The sequence below is a fragment of the Sander vitreus genome, chromosome 12 (genome assembly GCF_031162955.1).
Source record: "Sander vitreus isolate 19-12246 chromosome 12, sanVit1, whole genome shotgun sequence".
Lineage (NCBI taxonomy): Eukaryota > Metazoa > Chordata > Actinopteri > Perciformes > Percidae > Sander > Sander vitreus.
Genome location: NC_135866.1, coordinates 26982586 through 27003902, shown reverse-complemented (window position 1 = coordinate 27003902; position 21317 = coordinate 26982586). Strand labels below are relative to the sequence as shown.

The window sequence follows — 21317 nt, the reverse complement described above, 5'->3', positions numbered from 1 at the left end:
CTGGTGAAGAAAACACCCTTCACAACAGTTGGCCAGATCAAGAACACTCTCCAGGAGGTAGGTGTATGTGTGTCAAAGTCAACCATCAAGAGAAGACTTCACCAGAGTGAATACAGAGGGTTCACTACAAGATGTAAACCATTGGTGAGCCTCAAAAACAGGAAGGCCAGATTAGAGTTTGCCAAACAACATCTAAAAAAAGCCTTCACATTTCTGGAACAACATCCTATGGACAGATGAGACAAAGATCAACTTGTACCAGAGTGATGGGAAGAGAAGAGTATGGAGAAGGAAAGGAACTGCTCATGATCCAAAGCATACCACCTCATCAGTGAAGTATGGTGGTGGTAGTGTCATGGCGTGGGCATGTATGGCTGCCAATGGAACTGCTTCTCTTGTATTTATTGATGATGTGACTGCTGACAAAAGCAGCAGGATGAATTCTGAAGTGTTTCGGGCAATATTATCTGCTCATATTCAGCCAAATGCTTCAGAACTCATTGGACGGCGCTTCACAGTGCAGATGGACAATGACCCGAAGCATACTGCGAAAGCAACCAAAGAGTTTTTTAAGGGAAAGAAGTGGAATGTTATGCAATGGCCTAATCAATCACCTGACCTGAATTCGATTGAGCATGCATTTCACTTGCTGAAGACAAAACTGAAGGGAAAATGCCCCAAGAACAAGCAGGAACTGAAGACAGTCGCAGTAGAGGCCTGGCAGAGCATCACCAGGGATGAAACCCAGCGTCTGGTGATGTCTATGCGTTCCAGACTTCAGGCTGGAATTGAATGCAAAGGATTTGCAACCAAGTATTAAAAAGTGAAAGTTTGATTTATGATTGTTAATCTGTCCCATTACTTTTGGTCCCTTAAAAAGTGGGAGGCACATATACAAACTGTTGTAATTCCTACACCGTTCACCTGATTTGGATGTAAATACCCTCAAATTAAAGCTGAAAGTCTGCAGTTAAAGCACATCTTGTTTGTTTCATTTCAACTCCATTGTGGTGGTGTATAGAGCCAAAAAGATTAGAATTGTGTCGATGTCCCAATATTTATGGACCTGACTGTATATCTATGGATTTAAGTAAAGCATGATGGCTAACTGACTTCCTAGCGGTCAGATCTCAGAGTCCGGGTTAATGTAACCCTGTCCAGTAAACTCTGACCTTCCACTGGGCCCCCCTCCTCTGGGCTGTGTGTTTTCATCAATTTTATTTGCCTATTAGTGCCACTGCCAGAACAATCATGTGTCAAGATTTGGCCTTAAGCATGCTGATGACTCCAATCATGAGACACAAAAAAACCCTTCATATTTATCTTGTCAATAGTGAACTATGGTTATACAACTTGCACTGTAGATTGATCTCAGGCACATTTGGGCTTTGCAGTGTTGTAGAGTAGATCATGTTCTCTAGACTGAGTGGGCAGATAAACATGTTTACTGAGCTGCTAATGCTGATCAAAGGTCTGCACAGCGACAGTGCAAAGAGAGAAACAGAGCGAGGAGGGACGACAGGAAGACTGAAAGACAGGTCATGAAAGTAAACCGTATGGCTTTATGAAGCTGCATTACTGAGCGTCTAATGACTTAATCAAATCTATCCCCAAATCCGCCTTTTTTCATTTTAAAAACATTTCCAGACTCTGGCCATCACTCTCTGACTCCGTGGCAGAAACCCTCATACATGCTTTCGTTACCTTGTAGAGGGAATTAAGTCTAAAATAAGGCCCTAAGGCCTGTCAAATCTGACTCCAATATATTAATTTCCACGCCTTCTTACAATCGGACTTAAGTTTACCAGAACACAAGGATCAATCTGAGATGAAGAGTTCAGTTAAGCAAAGTTTACTGAGTCCAGCATAAGAGTTACAACACAATTGTGGGTTCAGAACAGCATCTAAGTTTCCCTGGCAACATACATTAAATCAGAGCTGGTCCACCAAGATCTCGTCTGAAGTGAACCCTGATCTGACTTTTCCCTGTGAACCTCCCTTTTGGACTACTGCAATGGAGTCCTGTCTGGGGTCCCTAGCAAAACCCTAGACAGGCTCTAGTACGTCCAAAACTCTGCCACCAGGGTCCTCACCCACACCAAGACCTGGCAGCAAATCTACACCATTAAAGGTGTAGGAGGGTTGGTTTCTTAAAGGGCAATGTAAATAAATAAACATTCTGTTATTATTGACCTATGATAGGTTGTTTTTCTATTAATTTATTAGTAATATAACATTACAAAACTGGGCAATTAGTGCAACATAACATTAAACCTATTCTAGATTTTGAAACCATTAATGAAAAATAATTATAAATTCAGTGTGAACCGCAAATTCAGTGTTTTTTTTTTTTTATTACAATATTTGGGTGTGTTGCATTTGCATAATATTGGTCCTGACAGTCAAATGTTTCTTGTCATAAATGAAAAGCAAAAAAAAAAGGTACACTTTTAAACTGTTAAAAGAAGACCAAAGTTAAAATCCTCAACCAGGAACAAATAGACATGGTTAGGTAGTAATGGATTACATGCAATCGGGATTACATGCCATCTGATTACAACAAAATAAGAAACTGTAATCAGCCCAGATTACATTAGAAAAATGTGCAATTAGATTATATTTACATTGTCAAGGATCACTTGATTACATTCTTTAATAACCGCTTTAAAACATGGCAATTTTAAAATAATTAAACCTTACAGTTACACCTAAAGTTTATAACAGCATGTTTTTACGAGCCTTATTAGATTTGACCAATACATGCCGAATATGTTCTACTGTATATCCAAATAAGTTACTACCTTCAGGTTGCCAGTTTTGTTAATGGCGACTTATCTGTTAATATATTTGTTTCATTTTTTTTTTGGATTATGTTTTGGGCATTTTTAGGCCTTTATTTGACAGGACAGCTGAAGATATGAAATGGGAGAGAGAGGGGGTAATGACATGCAGCAAAGAACCTGGGCCCTCTGCTTCGAGGAGTAAACCTCTTTATATGGGTATTTATATGAATGATGGCGGTTTTTAATTCCCTTTTTTTTTTACACTGAAAATGGGGGATGAGTTAATGAGTAAGTGCTCCTCTAGCATGCAAGAGCAAAGTCCTCCATGTGGCCTTTGATTAAAAAAACAGCAGCAACAGAAACGTACACAAAGAAACAGCATCCCACATGTTGTAGAAAACACACAATACAACTGTAGAGTAGAGCTGCAAAGATTAAACCATTAGTTGTCAACTTTTAAATTAAATGAACCGCTAACTATTTTGATTATCGACTCATCGGTTTGAGTTATTAAAAAAAATGACTCAAATACTCTGATTCCAGAGTCTTAAATGTTACATCTTCTAGTTTCTTCTCTCCTCTGTGACAGTAAACGGAACATCTTTGAGTTGTGGACAAAACAAGACATTTGAGGACGTCGTCTTGGGCCGATCGACATTTTTCACCATATTCTGACATTTTCCCGACCAAACCACTAATCGATTAATCCACAATGAAAATAACCTTTGGTTGCAGCCCTATTGCAGAATACACAGTACACCTGTAGTATGTGCCAGTACTGTGTTTGTAAGTGTCTTTTGATTTGACCGAGCATAAAAGCTAAATATGCAAAAAAGGCATTTTATTTGCTCTGAAAATGTTTGAGATGTTTAAAGAGAAAAAAACAGTGGAATTTGTGCAACTCCAAAACATTTTTTAGCATAAGGTGCAAGATTTACAAGGTTTCATTTTGAAGTCATCCAAAAGTATTCAGATTAGATCATATTTTCTTTGTAATCCAATGGATTACGTTACTGATTACAAAAGCTGCCATGTCATTTGTATTCAGTAATTGACCACATTTCCCAGTAATCTGGGCCATCCTGCAGACAGAAGCACTGGATGGATTGGGTTTTTGGATGGCTAGATAAGTTGATTGTGTGGATGGATGGAGTGATGACTTGGAGGGGAGGTCAGGGTTCATGCTCATCTGCAGCGTTGCTGTCCATGGGGAAATTAAAACACACACTTGTTGTGGAAACGGTTTGAGAATTTGATGCTTTGCAAAAAATGCCTGGGAAGCCACAGTGGTGCTTAGATTGAGTTCACAGGACTTTACAGCGAGAGGATGGTTTTGTTTTTCTTGATTTCTTGTCGCTTTGGTCCTCTGAGTGAAGATTGTGCCCTGCAGCTGCTACACAAATCTCCTCCTTGCAATCCATCCCTGAGGTCCACTGGTTATTAATGTCTAACTACAGAACAACTAAACTAGAGCCAGCCCTGAAAAAAATAACTGGTGTGACATCCAGCGACATTCCTGTAAAAAGTAAAAGACCTGATAAGGTAGCTTTGTTTCCAAGTCTTTAGATCCAGTCCCTACCTCAAAACACGATGCAGTTTGAGAAGAGTCTGCTCAGGTAACACTGAAAAAAATCTAAAATAATCTTAATACAAGAATAAAAAGTCTATTTATTACATAAAAAATGTCAACATTGTGGGAATTATGTGCCCACATGCTTTCTTTTTTTTAAAGAGTAAGATAAAAACATTGATGCTGCTTCTGTTTGTGCTTAAAGTACAGAGCTGGGTCAGACTAGCTTAGTGTAAACACGGGGGGGGGGAATCAATAGCTCGGCTCCTTCCAACGTTAAAATGTCAACATCTAAAGTGGTTTTATTTACACATTGTATCTTGTATGTTTTAGAGCCGCAAAGATGAATCAATTCATTGATTAGTTGTCGACTATAAATTAATTGCTAACTATTTTGATGATCAATTTGAGTAAACTGAATATCTTTGAGTTGTGGACAAAAGACATTTTAGGACGAAATCTCGGGCTTTGGGAAACATGGATCGTCATCTTTTACTATTTTCTGACATTTTGTAGACCAAACAACTAATCAATGAATCCAGACAATAATCGACAGATTAACCGACGATGAAAATAATCGTCAGTTGCTAAGTTTTGGAGGTGTTATAGTTTTTCCTTTTTACATACATGCAGAGACCAGATAGTGTTTCCAAATTTCCCAGTCTGCATCCTAAGCTAGGCTAACTACGTCCGGATTCAAACTCAGCACTTAGTAATAAACACAGACATGAGATTGACATCGGTCTCTTCCTTTCACTCTTGAAAAAAATAAAAATAAAGCAAATATGTGTATTTCAATTAGAAGATGCAACTTCTCGCTTTGGTCAGATTTCAATGAGCAATGTAGCCACGAAGACGGCTCACAGGCTCACATAAATCAATCAGATGGACCAGTGCTGCACAGACGGCTCTCTTGATATGCAGCCAACACCTTGTGTCACGTCATAATACAACTGTTAGCTCATCGGCCGCCTGACTGCGGGGTGGGTGTCGGTGTGGCTGCGTCATAGGGCTTGAAGCAGAATGGAAACAAGGGAGTTTGGAGAGTTGCGTGGGGACACGTTTGGAGGAAAACAGACCGCACAGCAAGTCCAGCATTTCCTTAATTAATTGCCGTCTCCTTTCCTTTTCCCTTCTGTCAACGTCTTTCAATGTATACTAAATAATCATTGTCAAATTGTCATTTAAGTGACAACGCTGAAGATGCCACCGAGTGACAAGGGTAAGGAGCCGGGCTGGCTGGCAGCACCAGGGCGCCAGAGCGGAGGCCCCCAGCCAAGGAAGCAGCACGCCGAGCCGGGGAGCAGTGGCGGACGGGTTGGGGTCCGGAAAACCAGGTGAGGCCGCGCTTTCACGCTTCCCAAGCTGGCGGTTAATCATTTAGCTCACTGAATAAAGATGTAGGACATAACCAAGCTCTGATAAAACCTAGACAAACGTAAGCAATTACAGGGTTGGTTATGGCGTGACACTTGGACAGTGAGTATTGACAAGTTAAGGCCTCAAAGATGGATGCCAGAGAGTGGGTTTAAGTGGTTTTGATCCAAGGTAAAGAAAAACAAAACAAAAACGGCAGCATGTATGTGTGATCCGATGGGGCCAGAATTCCAAACATCATCCCTCTAAGAGTCTCTCATTCTCCCCTTTCCTCTGAGATCAAGGAGTCCTCAGGAGTAATGGCGATGTCGCCTGTTGGGTGAGAGGCAATCTGCTGCAGGAGCGTCTCTGATTGAAGCAGCTGATTGGTCCAGTCCTGACAGGCCCTCTCTATGCCAGGCCCCTCCCCTCCATATTCTGGTGGCAGGACGGATGGGGAGAAGAAGTCGCTTAAAGTTTTGTGGAAATCAGCGCCGTGCATATGGATCTACAGTGGGGAGAGAGAGAGAGAGAGAGAGAGAGAGAGAGAGAGAGAGAGAGAGAACTTGACTTTAAAGACATTTCCACTCATTGTCTTTGTATATAAACAGAGTCTAAGAACAGAGATGGGTATATCTGCAGTGTAGTGTAATCTCTGTGATAAACAGGCTGCGGACCCTCTGTCTGATCTTATCTGGCAGGAAGGGACGAATCATGGCGAAGACTGGCCGGAAGAACATTGGCTCGTTAACCAGGTGGATTCCTCTCACTTTCAGTGGAAAAGAGTCCTAAACATGCAGACACACATGTACAAGGACGGGTGTAGAAACAAATTGAGCAATTACTTGGTCAGCCAATCAGGTCTATAAAACAGTATGTAACAGCAAATAATGGTCATATCAAACACTCATGGTGCATTCACACCGAGGTGTTTTCCCCAAATTCGGCGGCACAATTACATATAAAGTCATCAATGCAAAGATGCGAACAGATGGGAATTTGTGGCGTGAATGACGCAAATTACAATGTAATTACACATTACAATAATCGAGCCACACATCTACTGCATCTCTTCAAGAAAGAAATAGTTTGACTTTAACGGTGTATTGTTTTTGCCGTGTTCCTTATATGTGACTGGAAGGTTAAAGTGATGCCATTCACATATCCTTTCTGTGGTGTAACATGCTGTCATAATGTGGTTAGTTGAGACTTCAAGTTCTCCCTTTTTGATGAACATGTATTAAAGTGTTGGGTGTCATCTGCATAGCAATAAAATGAAATTGTGGCTGAAGACCCTAGACTGTAAAAATAACGGACGAAGCTTCTGGGTCTGAAAAGTGAAGCCAATGTGGAAGTGCCTTAAATCTATCTAATTTCCAGCAGGGGGCGACTCCACTGGTTGCAAAAAGAAATCTGGTTCTATAGAAGTCTATGAGAAAATGACCCTACTTCTCACTTAATTTATTAACTCAACGAACATTTTTATAACACGTTTATTGTCTTAATCGCTACTTTCAAGTCTTCCTCAATACAGCATGGTGTTCATTTAGTAAATTATGGTCCCAGTTATTTCAAAATAGACAAAGCAGGGGATGCTTTTCTGTCAATCAGGACAGAGGCTTAGCAATGCTAACAATGGCACTGTGGACATTAAACTAGTTGTTAACTCGTTTCGAGTGTTGTCCATGATTTCATCTTAAACTTTGGCCCTCTCACTGCGTGTTTTCACTTCATCAAAGTTAATTGGAACACTTTGGTCGCCTAAAAATGTCTTGTACAGCGTTCGGTGGCACCTTGCCAATCAAGCTAGCTAGCTAGCTAGCTAGCACCAGCTTTAGCTGGTAACTTAAGAGAAAGTTTGCCGATTTTCTGTACTGCTGTGCATGCAGATGAATACCGGCAGTACCCAGAGGTCTGTGTTTACCAGCCAGTAAATCTCCGCTGGATGACTCGCTTCAGAAGGGTTGAAAATCGTCACTTTCCCTCTTTAGTGTTTAGTTTGGCGCAGGGCCATAGCAACCATAAACAACTCTAGCTTGGCCGCATCATCCTTCCTAGCTCCACCCTCTCGTCCAAAAATCGTCACATCCAGTTTTAAAAAAAACAACAACAAGATGGCGATGTCCAAATTGCTAAACTTTACTTTAAAACGGCAGTCCACAAACCAATGGGTGACATCACTGTTGCTATGTCCCTTATTTTTACAGTCTATGATGAAGACTCAAATGAAGCATAGCACCATAGCATATACAGAGTTAAGTGTCCAGCTTTATGGCGCATGGTAGAAGTGGTAGATGGTTGTATTTGCAGTGAATCCAACTTGAAGCGTGATTTTAGGCCTACCGAAAGCACAGAGGATATCTTTCTGGCGAGGGAAGGGTTAATCTGCAGGGCGTGGCCCAAACTCCACCCCTGCAAGTCAAATATGGCCTTCAGACCCTGTCTCTGCGTCTCCGTCTCCATGGAGATGATCTCTGATGTCATCAGGCTGACCCTGAACACCTGGAAGGCCGACCAGTCTTTTGGGATCCACTGCCCTGCAGACAGAGACAGACGTGTTGCTGCACTTTCACGGAATACAATCAATCAGTCTTTAAGCTGCATTCAGAAATATTTTTTTAACCAACATTGAATCAGTCTGTTGCTCTACGTAGGTTTTAGCCTTTACCTTAGGTTCCAACTGAAAAATCTGTAGATACCGTAGGTGGGACTGCCAGTAACCTCTTGCATCAACTGTAAACCCTACCATTAAGCCATAAAGTGGTGTTGTTGAGTGATTTTTTTGGCCACATGGGGGAAGCAGAAGAAGCTGATAACACAACATTGACATATTATGACCTCATAAAGTTGTTATGGGAAATGTCTTAGTAAACAATTGCCTATTCACACGTGAACAGGAAACGATGCATGCATGTAATCCACAGCCTCCTGTTTTTTAGTTTTAAAACTCTTTTCATTGCTCATATTCAAGACAGACTTGAAAAAAATGTGAACCTATCCTTTAAACCTCAGCTGCTGTTACAACAGTAATCACGGGTGTTTCCAGGACTGAAATCTTAAAGTGCTCATATTATGCTTTTTGGCTTTTTCCCTTTACTTTATTTTGTTATATATCTTTTTTGTGCACGTTATAGGTTTATAAAGTGAAAAAGCCCAAAGTCCCCCCCAAAGGGACTTACCATCTCCAACAGAAAACACTGTTCACAAACTGCTCCAAACAGCTCTATTGTAGTCCAGCCTTTACTTCAGAGACAAATGTGGTCACTTTGTAACACACATTATAATGCTCGCCTAGCTGGTAGCATGGCACGCCCTCATACTCTGCTTCTGACTGGCTAGTAGTCCTTACCTAGGTACTGTCAGGGCACGCCCTCATACTCTGCTTCTGACTGGCTAGTAGTCCTTACCTAGGTACTGTGAGGGCACGCCCTCATACTCTGCTTCTGACTGGCTAGTAGTCCTTACCTAGGTACTGTCAGGGCACGCCCTCATACTCTGCTTCTGACTGGCTAGTAGTCCTTACCTAGGTACTGTCAGGGCACGCCCTCATACTCTGCTTCTGACTGGTTAGTAGTCCTTACCTAGCTACTGTGCATGTGCGACTCCCAACAAAGATAGAACAGAAGTGTGATGCCTCACTCTGTAGCTAAAACAGAGAGCACAACACAAAGGTTGAAAAGAGGAGCTGCAGCAGGATTATGACGAAGTGACTGTGTCTTGTCTCTGTTATAGGGTACAGTAGTAATTTGTTTCGGCCATTATCCTTTCCATTAATTTTGGACGAGGGGACGATGCTCAAAACATGTTTGGAGAAACCCAACCCCGCGTCACGCTGAGGTGGCCAATCATGTAACCGGCGCTCAGACTTGTCAGAGTGATTTGAGCTGTGATTTGAGGCGGTGTGAGAGTCCCGTACAGGAATCAATAAAACATCACTGCCTTTCTTGTACGGTGGCCAACAGGGGCAAACGCACTGCAACTTAAGAAACCACATGCAAACAGACAAAACACAAGCAAATTAAGAAAACATCTTGCACACACATGCGCAACATTTAGCAAACGCGCTGCAAATACACACAACACAACCAAATACACAAATGTGCTGCAAATAAAGAAACGATGCAAAATGAAAAGCACAAAACAAATGCAACAATAAACGGGTTTATGTCAGAGAGAGTGGATATTTTGTTCTCCTAATTTTTTTACAATATTACATATGGGCTAACTAGTGTTAGCTAGCAAGGTACTTGTAGAAGTCAGTCTCTAACACGGTAGCTACATAAACCTGTTGCTCTTTTATAATACTGTAAAAGACTAGGGCCAAATCTCTCTCTCTCTCTCATTTGTTTTTTTGCAGCACGTTTGTGTATTTGGTTGTGTTGTGTTTATTTGCAGCGTGTTTGCTAAATGCTGCGCATGTGTTGTCAAATTAATGAAGACGTTTTCTTAATTTGCTTGGGTTTTGTCTATTTGCATGTGTGTGATTTTTTTTAGTTGCAGTGCGGTTTGCCCCTGTCGGCCGCTGTATTATCGCGGCCACAAGAAAGTTTTACAACACTATGAGGGTAAAAAAATGGGAAACACAAGCATGTAACTGCCCAGGTTGTGTAATAGCTGAATGTGTCCTGCGACAACAGAGCACTCGCTATGTCTCACTCGTCCCTGTCTTTCTCTCTTTCTCCGTGAAATGAAGCTGCCTTTAAATGGAAATGCTGTTATTTATAAACGATCTAACGGAAAACAGTGAAATATAAAGTCTACTTGTGCTACATTGGGGGGGGGTTTAAAGAACACAACATGACGATACACAAATGGGCTGTTTCATTGACACTCCCCCCGCCGCACAACCCTAAGGTGAATCGCTGGTTTGCTTTTTTTTGGTCTGAATGCCCCGTAAAGCATAAAAACACACACACACACACACACACACACACACACACACACACACACACACACACACTGACCAATCCTGTAGATGAGCACCCTGCTGCCAGTGCGGTCCCGCTGTGGGAGGACGGTGTGGTATGTTGTGTTGAGGAGGCCAAGCACCGAGGAGGGAGACAGACAGGTGCTGATCTCAGGACTCTCCCTCCGCCACCGCTGGTAGTTCACTAAGAGCTGCACAGGACATATATGCAACATTCAGGGGCATCAGGGAATCGAGAGGAATTCATAGGATTATATCAGCACCGGTGACTGCAGTTGAAAACAACTATTTTCGCCAACTATTTTGATAATCAGTTAATAGGTTTCAGTAATTTTTTATGAGAAACAAAAAGTTTAAATGATCTGATTCCAGCTTCTTAAATGTGAATATTTTCTAGGTTCTTCACTCCTCCTATGACAGTAAACTAAATTGTGGACAAAACAAGACATTGGAGGACGTCATCTTGGGCTTTGGGGAACACTGATCGCCATTTTCTGACATTTAAAAGGTGCAGTAGGTATGACTAATAAAACTAACTTTCTGTCATATTTGCTGAAACTGACCCTATGTTCCAGTAGAACTACATGAAGCAGGTCATTAAAAATAAATCCAGCTCTTCTGGCTCCACCTACAGCCTGTAGTGAGATTTGCAAAAATCCACCGCTCCCTGTTCAGATGCACCAATCAGGGCCAGGAGGGGGTGTGTAACTGTGTGTCAATCACTGCTCATGCAGACGCATTCATTCTCACTTGTGGGGGGAGGGGCTTAGGAGACTGTTTGGGCTTTAGCAGAGGGGGGGGGGAGACTGAGAAGTTGTCGATGTTCAAATTCTTTAAATCCTGGATCTTCCCAATCCTACCTACAGCACCTTTAATAGATCAAACAACTAATCGCTTAATCCAGAAAATATTGGACAGATTAATCAACAATAAAAATAATCGGTAGTTGGAGTCCTAGAGAGAAGATATATACGTTCCAGGAGTTGACACATATCAAATTTAATCTACTCTGTAATCTGTGCCAAACCTTCATAGTAAATGCTCCTGCTGCTTGAGATCAAACAGAACAAATGAAAATACAAGCTTGGTCTGCGATAGGTTGTAATAAAAGGTAATTCTGAGGACTATTTGTGTGGTAAAAGTCAGAGTCACTTTGTGCACGTGTATCAGTGATTCAAGTCACCAGTACAGACTGCTGAGCTTAGACCCAGTTGGGTGAGCTCCAGCTGTTTTCAAATGAAAATAAGCAACTAAGCCTTCCTGTTGACCCAAGAACTGTGTTCACCCACACTGACTGGACATGCTCAGATGTGTACAGTGCCTGTTGCAGTGGTGGAAGAAGTACTCAGATCCTTTACTTAAGTAAAAGTACTAATACCACACTGTAAATATATACAAATATATACTCTGTTACAAGTAAAAGTCCTGCGTTGAAAATACTACTTAAGTAAAAGTATTATTGGGAAATGTACTAAACGTATTAAAAGTACTCAATGCAGAACATTTTTAGAAACTGGAAACGATCAAAACAGTTCCGTCAAAGTGTTTAATCGGCTAATTATTTCAGCTGCAGGCTACTTGTAGGCCTGTATATTGTTGGGTAGTTTATTTAAAACGTATTTTATAAACTACACGTGTTTGCTGTGCTAAAATCTTAATTTGTGAAGTAACTAAAGCTGTCCGATTAACGTAGTGGAGTAAAAAGTACAATATTTCCCTCTGAAATGTAGCGGAGTAGAAGTAGGAAGTGGTGTGAGAAGAAAAGACTCAAGTCAAGTACAAGTGCCTCAAATTTGTACTTAAATACAGTATTTGAGTAACTGTACTAGTTACATTCCACCACTGGTCTGTACTGAGTTTACTTTATCTTACTTAAGAGTATTGTTGTGTTGATGTGATATTAAAGAGGAATGAGCTTTTCACAGTCACACCTTTGTATTTTTAAACACAGGATTTGTTACAAGGAAACTCAATCAACTTCTGGCCAACCAGGAAAAAAGTACAGCAGCAAAACGTGTTACACTAGTATCTGGTGATATGCCAGAAATATGCAAATGAGTGGTATATTATCTTCACTCACCAGCCAAAAAAAGTATTGTTAATCTATTGAGTGGCTGGTAAAATTTGAACATTCACTAGCCATTTGGCTGGTGGACAAAAAAAAGCTAATTTTGCGCCCTGCTGGTATCGGTCAGTTGGTGTGAAAGTAGATTAGAATAAATTCATTTTACATTGTACTTGGATACAGTAGCCTTGACTACAGTACTGCCTATTCTATTGTATAAGTATTTGAGTTCCTCTAGCACTAAATTTAAACCAGCTGCATGTGGACATGAGCTCATGAACCTTACTATGTGACACTACCATACTACTACTACTACTAATAATAATAATAATAATAAAGTTCACAATAACTAATCTTGTTTAGGGACATGCTGTAAAGTTCATACTGCAGTAGCCTACAAATTAAAGCCTAACCTATTTTAATAAATCCAATAAACATGTCAGTCAATAACAATTTTGCAATATGGTGCTATAAAAGACGTAAAACGCATCTAAAGTAAACCGACTAATACACGTTAGGCTATTGTTTTCCCGATAATTGCCAGACTTCCGTCCTGCTCAGTCAATCAACGGCTTCCACTTTCATAAAGTCAACGTTCATTTCAGTTTTCTCAAACTCACTATAAGCCTTTGTAACCTCGTGTACTTTCAGAAGGCTATGTTGTGTGTGTGGTTTGTTTTCCCTGCAAGCGAAGTACCTTCAGAGAGAGGTCCACGTCGACGTCTCTGGCCCGCAGAAACTTGAGGAGAAACTGGTCGGAGAAGGTCCTGACGGCGGACAGCTCGCTGGCCTGCAGGGCTCTGCGCCGCAGCCCGCTCACATACGGCTCGAGCTGCTCCGAGTCGTCCGGGAACTCACTGAGCTGAGCCCCGTTCATGTCGTACCCGCGTTATTATGGCAGGCCCCCGGCTACATATCTGCCAGTGCCCGCTGGCTGCTACTGGAGCGGAGAGAGAGGGAGAGAGGGAGAGAGGGAGAGAGGGAGAGAGAGAGAGAGAGAGAGAGAGAGAGAGAGAGAGAGAGAGAACAAGTGCTGGGATTGGACGGTGGGGGCGGGCGCCTGAGTGTAAAGTGACAGATAGAAAAATAGATAGAGAGATTGTGTGGCCTACTGTCCGAATATTAGGGCTGCACAATATATCGTTTTATTTTAATTTTTTTTTTTTTTTTTTATCTTTACCGTCGCTATAGACACAAAACAGATTTTTTTTGTTTTAGGTGAAAGAAAATATCAGTAGAAAACTGCACATTGAAATGTAAGGGTCATTCTTTTTTTTAGCGCTGCCTTTAATATTCAATTCAATGTTCAATTTGTTCAATAAAAGAATGTTAGAAATGATTTCCTTTCATTTGTTTTAAATTCAACAAGCAATGTGTTGTATTTCGGCAGAATACTGAAAGCAGCAGAAATGCAGAACTGAGCTTTAATATCGGTTTATTTATCGCAAGTCGCGATATTCTACAACATTATCGCATATTTTCCTCATATCGTGCAGCCCTACCGAATATTTGGAAAAAATTGTATTTTAATGCCTTGGCAACATTGTTATTTAAACTTTCATGCCAATAAAGTTGAATTGACGAGAGAGTTGGCATATCTTTCCCATCACGGTTACTCTTTATATAGTCCGATTTACTTAATAAAATGTAATCAACATATTTATATCCTAAGTGTAATATCCAGACAGATATTTCTGGAGGATAACATCCCCCTTGTTTTGAAGCAACATGCAGAAACTGCCCCCCCCCCACCCCACCCACCCCCGCTGGTCGGCAGCAGCAACTTCATGGGCTTTTCTCTAATACGAGTCTTTTTGTGAATTGTCGGATAACTGGGATGCTGTACAAAGTATTTAAAGGTGCTGTAGGTAGGATTGGGAAGATCCAGGACTTAGCCAAAGAATTTGAACATCAACAACTTCTCAGTCCCTCCCCCCCTTTCTGCTAAAGCCCAAACGGTCTCCTAAGCCCCTCCCCCCACGAAAGAGAATGAACACGCAGTTAGATACCCCCCCCCCTCCTGGCCCTGATTGGTGCATCTGAACAGGGAGCGGTGGATTTTTGCAAATCTCACTACAGGCTGTAGGTGGAGCCAGAAGAGCTGGATTTATTTTTAATGACCTGCTTCATGTAGTTCTACTGGAACATAGGGTCAGTTTCAGCAAATATGTCAGAAATATGACAGAAAGTTAGTTTTATTAGTCATACCTACTGCACCTTTAAAATGTCAGAAAATGGCGATCAGTGTTCCCCAAAGCCCAAGATGACGTCCTCCAATGTCTTGTTTTGTCCACAATTTAGTTTACTGTCACAGGAGGAGTGAAGAACCTAGAAAATATTCACATTTAAGAAGCTGGAATCAGATCATTTAAACTTTTTGTTTCTCATAAAAAAATGACTGAAACCTATTAACTGATTATCAAAATAGTTGGCGATTAATTTAATAGTTGACAACTAATCGATTCATTTTTGCAGCTCAAATCTTCCTAAATGCACCGGTGTTTTCAACTGCAGTCAGGCCAGGCTTTGGCTGGGCCCCTAAATTAAGCTAAACAATGTGGAGCAAAGCCTTTGGGTCATTGTTTTGTTGGAAAGTTAAAGGGCCAGTTCAGCCACTATAGAAACCAATATGCCAGTAGGATAGTTTGGGTCTTATTTGCACGTTTTAAGATGCATTTCTCTGAGAGTTCTGCTTCCACCCAAATATAAATGAAACATACCCGTCTACAGCTTAATCAGCAGGCCAAATCCAATTTAAAGGGTAACTTCGTTTTTTTTCCAACCTGGACCCTATTATATATTTTCCCATGTTTTTGTGTCTAAGTGACTGATGGGAACAGCAATTTTTGAAATTGGTCCACTATTAAGAAAGACAACGAAACAAGCTGCAATATAACGTCAATGGGCAATTATGAACCTTTCAATTTATGTCCACTAAAAGTGCTTGTCTGACAACATTATGGAAATGATCCCTACAGAGAGACCTTTTTGTTAAAAGGAGTAAGATCCTTTTTGTTTAAAAAAAAAAAAAACTTCACCAACATCACTATCACCGAACCCACTGGACTCCATTTAAATAAACAGTAATTTTATCGCCGTAAAACACACTTCATTCAAAGTCGACAGAAACAACATAAAACTGTCAAAAGCCGTCTTGGTTCGTTATCCACTGCTCCAACAATCACCACTCAGGTTTGGTTAAAATAAACCCTTAATTCACCCATTTACATGTGAAAATATGCTGGCTCTATACACGCTAAAAGTACTGTTTATTTACATGGAGTCTGGTGAGTTAGGCGATGGTGATTTCGGGCTGTATCTGGTTAAAAAAAAAAAAAGGATTTTACTCTAACTAAAAAGGTGTATCTCTGTAAGGATCCTTTCTATACTGTTGTCAGACACTTAGAATAATAATCTGAGCCTGAAGTGGCCAAAAAAAACAGTGGACATACATTGACGGTGCCCATTTGCCCGGTTCGCGGCTGCTGGTTACAGTGCCCCTGCCCGGGGTAAACTGTTTATGTTATGTTATATAGTCATTACAGTATCATCTGCGAGTTTGAGAGGCTTTTTCTGTCTCGACAAAAAGATTAGGTTTAACACTGATGACCTGTCCCTTTTTGCACAAGAATGGTCAAATTTTTACAATGCTGAATATATGCCGATTAGCATCTCAAATCCCAAAATGTTTCTCTAAATCCTAATACCATGTAATCTCTCATATGTGTTACTTTAAAATAATCTAAATAAAATTCATCTGAATGGTGAGGTTCCTGTAGACGGACACAAACACCAGTGTTAGTTGGAGAACAAAAATAAGACTCCCAGTCACAAACACCTCTTTGAGCTCCGTTTTTACTGAAAAACTGTAACAGGGGTCGGTGAACCAGGCACCTCTGTAGCATCACGCTGCTACTGTACATACAAGACAACACCCACAGCACAGTCACGATTATACAATGTTTCTAGTCAATATATTCATCAATATATAATGTATTGTATAATCAACAGCTCTGGGTCACACCGTAGTGGGGTCAGAACGTGGAACAAAATGCTCTCTTTCAGTCTCTTAATCATAAAAACCTACTGGTTCCGGTCCATGGAGACTAACCAGAAAATGTCTGTCACATTTATGTTTTTTTTTTGGCTCCATTTTATTCTAGTTTGAACTCGTCTTAAACTACCTGGTTGTCAGAGAATTTTGACCCAGGTTTGTTTCTCACAACGTACTCTATGTTCCACACAGAGAAAGCTTTGGGCCAGTGAGCATGGAGCATCTTAGATTTATCAAGCGTCTCAGCTGTTGATTAGAACAAATTACTCTTTTTTCAAATCGACTTTACAGCATGGCTTTGTGTCTAAATGAAATCATTTTCCTGGACTCTCATCCTCTGAGAGGCTCCATGCTCCAGGCCCAGAGGTTTAGTGAGTACTTAAAGATGATGACTGGTGTGTATACGACAGAACTGGCGGCCAACAGGTGGTCCAAACAGATTGGAGGACACACAGTATCCTCACAGGTCATGGGGGGGGAAATCACTAAACACCAAAGATCACAATTCACAACCCTTCACTTGAGAAAAAGCCTTGGAGAGGTTTGCAACCAGGTGTTGATGCATAGACCGTATAAGTGAAGCCAAAACATCTGGATCGCCCCCTGGTGGCTTCATTGTTCTGATAAGTTTGGTTTTTTTTATCAGATATTTCATTAAAAATGGGGTAAAATGTCATGATTTGACAGCTGAGATTGACTCGCGATTGGTCAGGCGGGTGTATGGGAGGGACTTTGATGCCGCGCCTCTACCGCCTGATCACTACTGCGCAGACTCGGGCTTCAAAATTACAAGATGGCAGCGCCTGCATCCGGGATATTTTGGCTTCACTTTGGTACAGTGGGAGTTAAGTGGAGACGTGTCCTCCATCTTTTTTTTTACAGTCTGTGTTTGCATCAACACCAGCAGCTGGGACGTCTTGGATCTGAAGAGTGGACAGTGTTGCCATGGGAAACAGCTCAAGCTTCAGTAACAACCCTGTTTTTCTTATTGACGCGCACAGATCTGGTGGGTCTTAAAGCTGCCAGCTGTGTTGCTTTCTCTGTAGTAATCTGCATAACTGTCTGCTGTCAACATTAGCACTTGGCATCCAATCATACCACTCAATCCTGAGACTGCGTCACTACAGAATTACACGTCTTCCATAACTGCTCGCCAATGGACATATGAAAAACCAAGCAAGTCGCTCTGGTTAATGGTGCATCCATTAACTCTAGAGGAGACACACTGGGCCTCATGAAGGGACCACCCGTATGAACAGATTTGTTTTTAAGTGGCACGTACAAGCGATTTAAGAGAACTTGTTGAATTCACCAATTTAAGTTTGAAACAAAATGCATTGTGGTCCAGACTCCGTCTCTCTCCACAGCAGGGTTGGGTATTGTTTTGGATTTTTACGATTCCGATGCCTAACCGCTACTTTTAAAACGATTCCGATTCCTAAACCGATTCTTGAAAAACTGAAAAAGTGTTAATATGTTTACCAGCGATCACGTGCAGTTGAATGGTTAATATGCTTTTAGGTCCGTTTTGGTGAGCCCAGAGGGAAAATATGGCATTTGAAAAGTAGCCTACATTTACAGGTAGCTAGCTAACGGTAGACTACAGAGAAAGTGGGATATTTTTACGTCCGTTTCCGAGAGACAGAGGGAAAATATTTCAGTCGACACATTAAGTGGAACCAAAATTTGCGTTCTAATCCGGTCTGATTCCTACCGGTGGCGTACAAACCGGTTCCATTGTGGAACCGGGTTTCGGTACCCAACCCTACTCCACAGAGGGAGGGGGGAAAACACATTTGAAGTAAGAGTCATACTGGTTTAACCTGAATGCATTTGGAGTTTAAGGACGACACCAAAATCAACTCAAATAAAAATTTTAAAACAATTAAAATGTAACTGAAAATGAATATCCTGTTGACCATATGAGCCTCATGGCTTGCCAAATTACAGTTTAAAAAAATAAAATAAAAATATTGACATATTTCATCTCTCAATCAGGGTCCTTATACAGGTCCTGGTCTTTATAAAAATAAAAATAAATAAAAACGTTGTCAAACCATTCCCTCTTTACTTTTGTGACAATATGGTGCTGCTGTGATGGCACGTCTGTCTGCAGCACTATTAAGACTTTTATTGTTTCGGGTCGTTTAACACAACTGCTGACACTGCTCAATTGGAAATGTTTTTGTCTGCTGATTTCTGACAGCAGGACTTGTGGAACAGGCAGACTTAGATGGCAATTTCAGGGCCGTTGATAACATTGATGATCCCATCTCACAAAAGCGCATCTCAAGTGACATTCATCAAGTTAAAAACCAGCGATTTTACAACAAGTTTGCGTTTAGTGACTATGACTTGGAACACTTGCATGACAAAACCTTAAACGAAAAAAAGCCAGAGAAGTTTAGGATGAGAATAAGAAAACATTACTGCATGAGGCCCAATGAGTAGCTTTGTGGTGAAGCGACTGACGAGACTTGAGTCAAAATCAACTGGTACGAATGTGAAATGTTAGAACATCAGCTTGTTGTTGACAGTTATATTGAAACATTTCTAAGACATTTTCAAAGAACTTCTGTTTGGTCCAGCATATCCCCGCCACTCTCGACTAGGGCTGGGTATCGTTTGAATTTGTTCCGACCAAAGTGCCGATATGTTCCCGGGATTTCGGTACATTACTCTGAGAAAATACAAACATGGTTTTCAACGCAACAGTTTTTTTTTTCCTTCTTTCATTTGACAAAAGAAGCCATATTTTTTTAAGTGTTGAATGTTGTCTGAACACAAGCACACGTTCTATAACCGTGGCTTCATTAAAAGTCTAAAACTAACATAACTTTGGTTGGAATATGAATCTGAACAAATTACAGATCACAGTAAACAAGATCACAGATCTAACCAGATTATTTATGCTAACTTTTGATAATGTGTACTAAGGATACCAAAACAGCATTGAGGAGGAGTACCCAGCCCTACCCCTCCACACGGGGATTTCCTTTGATTGACTTCTGGGGGAAAAAAAAAGGGGATTCACCTGTCTGTCACAGTCTCAAACATGTCAACATTAAAGCAGTGTGGTGTTCGTGTGTAATGGGAGTGTGAGGCTACATTTACATTGCTACGTTTTGGTTTTTAAGCAGAGTTTTGAGCCAAAAGCGATCTCCGTGCATACACATATTTTTTTTTAGCTCCAGTTGAACTAATCTCTGTTTAAACTAACACGCCCAAACTGCATATCTCATCATCGTTCTGGCATACTGGGCATGTGCGTGTGCCGGGGTGAACAGGATGCAGCGTGTAGACTCCACCCATTGCTGGCAGTTGCCATGGTAACGTTAGTAGCTTAGTCTCAGAGAACTAAAGACGTCATGACCCTATCAGGCGGCGAAACATTAGCCAAAGGTCTCCGTTTGCGGCTGTTGAGACGCAACACAACCCTAGAAATCTAGACGCGCCCTAGTGGCAGCAAATGTAATTTGCAGCCAGGGTCAGTCTAGCAACTCTATGTTGGCTTGCAAGATGGAAAACCAAATTCTGGTCAGGCCAATCACATCGTGCATAGAGTCGGTGGGCGGGCTTAACATAAGACGGCAGAGTTGCGACAGTTCTGCGTGATTTCCCTGCTACTTGAAAACAAAGAAGATGGCTGCTGCTGCTGCTGGCGAACAGCGGTATTTGGAATCGGCTTTAGCCGCGACTCTGGAAGACTTGGAGTTAAGCACTGAAGTCATTCTTAAAAAAGGAAGATGTGTTTGGAGTTTTGCCGATCGGATACGGAAAAAGTAAATCAATCAACTAGCTTTGCTCTGGTTGGCTATGAGTGCAGAGGGAATTTGAAAGACAACCGTTTATCCCGCCCCTCGGATTGAGCCCTGCCAATGGTGAGTTCCCAGACCCGACATCTTGATGTGGGTCTGGCTTGTCAGGCTAACACAACCCCGATTTCAAACCAAAATGGGGTCAGACGTTTTTTTAAATGTCTCCGGTTTAGGGGCTCTGAAACGTCAGAGCAGTGTGAATGTGAGGTCTAAACGTAGCAAAAGATATTTGTTTTTAAAACCAATATGTAGCAATGGAAAGTTACGTAGCCTGAGTCATCGTCTGGAATGTAGAAAAATAAAATAAATAAATAGGATTAACGATTTCAAACAACACGGTCAGCCTGCCGGCAGCTGAAGTGTTAAAATGTTCAGAGTTTGAGAATCATTAGTTAGAGAATCATTAGTTAAAGATGAAACACCATCAGCCTCGGCTCTGGGATTAAAAGGAACACATTACGTTTTGAGAGATCATGCTATTTGGCATTGTACCAATTTTAACAAAAATAAATAAATAAAAAGAATTGAAAACAATCATTTTCTAGAGGTTCCTTTGCTAAGCTTTGGCGTCATTCATGTCAGAAACAAATACATTCGTGGAGTGGGGGGCTTTCAACTGGTACATTCGTACAAATAAGGGCTGATAACAAAAAGACGGGGCTGAAGTCAGGAGGCTTTCGTGTTGCTTGTGAATTGGAAAACTACGGTGCAAATGCGCTCACGTGTCCTGAGTTCAAATCTCCT

General features: G+C 41.2%; 2 protein-coding genes across 2 annotated transcripts in view; both read right to left on the bottom strand.

Annotated features, from left to right (window-relative positions):
* Positions 1-1829: 1829 nt before the first annotated feature.
* Positions 1830-14434, bottom strand: ttpa (tocopherol (alpha) transfer protein). Its single transcript, XM_078264959.1, has 5 exons — positions 13399-14434; positions 10674-10827; positions 8053-8246; positions 6387-6497; positions 1830-6217 (listed from the first exon to the last, which is right to left on the bottom strand). Exons 1-5 carry the CDS (start codon positions 13576-13578, stop codon positions 5987-5989), a joined length of 870 nt encoding a protein of 289 aa, XP_078121085.1. The 5' UTR covers positions 13579-14434; the 3' UTR covers positions 1830-5986.
* Positions 14435-14722: 288 nt separating this feature from the next.
* LOC144527088 (xenotropic and polytropic retrovirus receptor 1 homolog) overlaps positions 14723-21317 on the bottom strand; it is a 48025-nt gene continuing 41430 nt past the window's right edge. Inside the window, exon 17 of the transcript XR_013502791.1 lies at positions 14723-15029. The gene's annotated coding sequence lies outside the window, so the exon portion shown is untranslated. The remainder of the gene's footprint in view (positions 15030-21317) is intronic.

What these genes read in the sequence shown, in the direction of transcription:
- ttpa (XM_078264959.1), bottom strand. Translation starts at nt 13,578, where the DNA reads ATGAACGGGGCTCAGCTCAGTGAGTTCCCGGACGACTCGGAGCAGCTC. An exon ending in ACGTGGACCTCTCTCTGAAG is followed by an intron (nt 10,828 to 13,398) that starts GTACTTCGCTTG and finishes TGTCCTGTGCAG; the next exon opens with CTCTTAGTGAACTACCAGCG. An exon ending in CAGATAAGATCAGACAGAGG is followed by an intron (nt 6,218 to 6,386) that starts GTCCGCAGCCTG and finishes TCCCCACTGTAG; the next exon opens with ATCCATATGCACGGCGCTGA.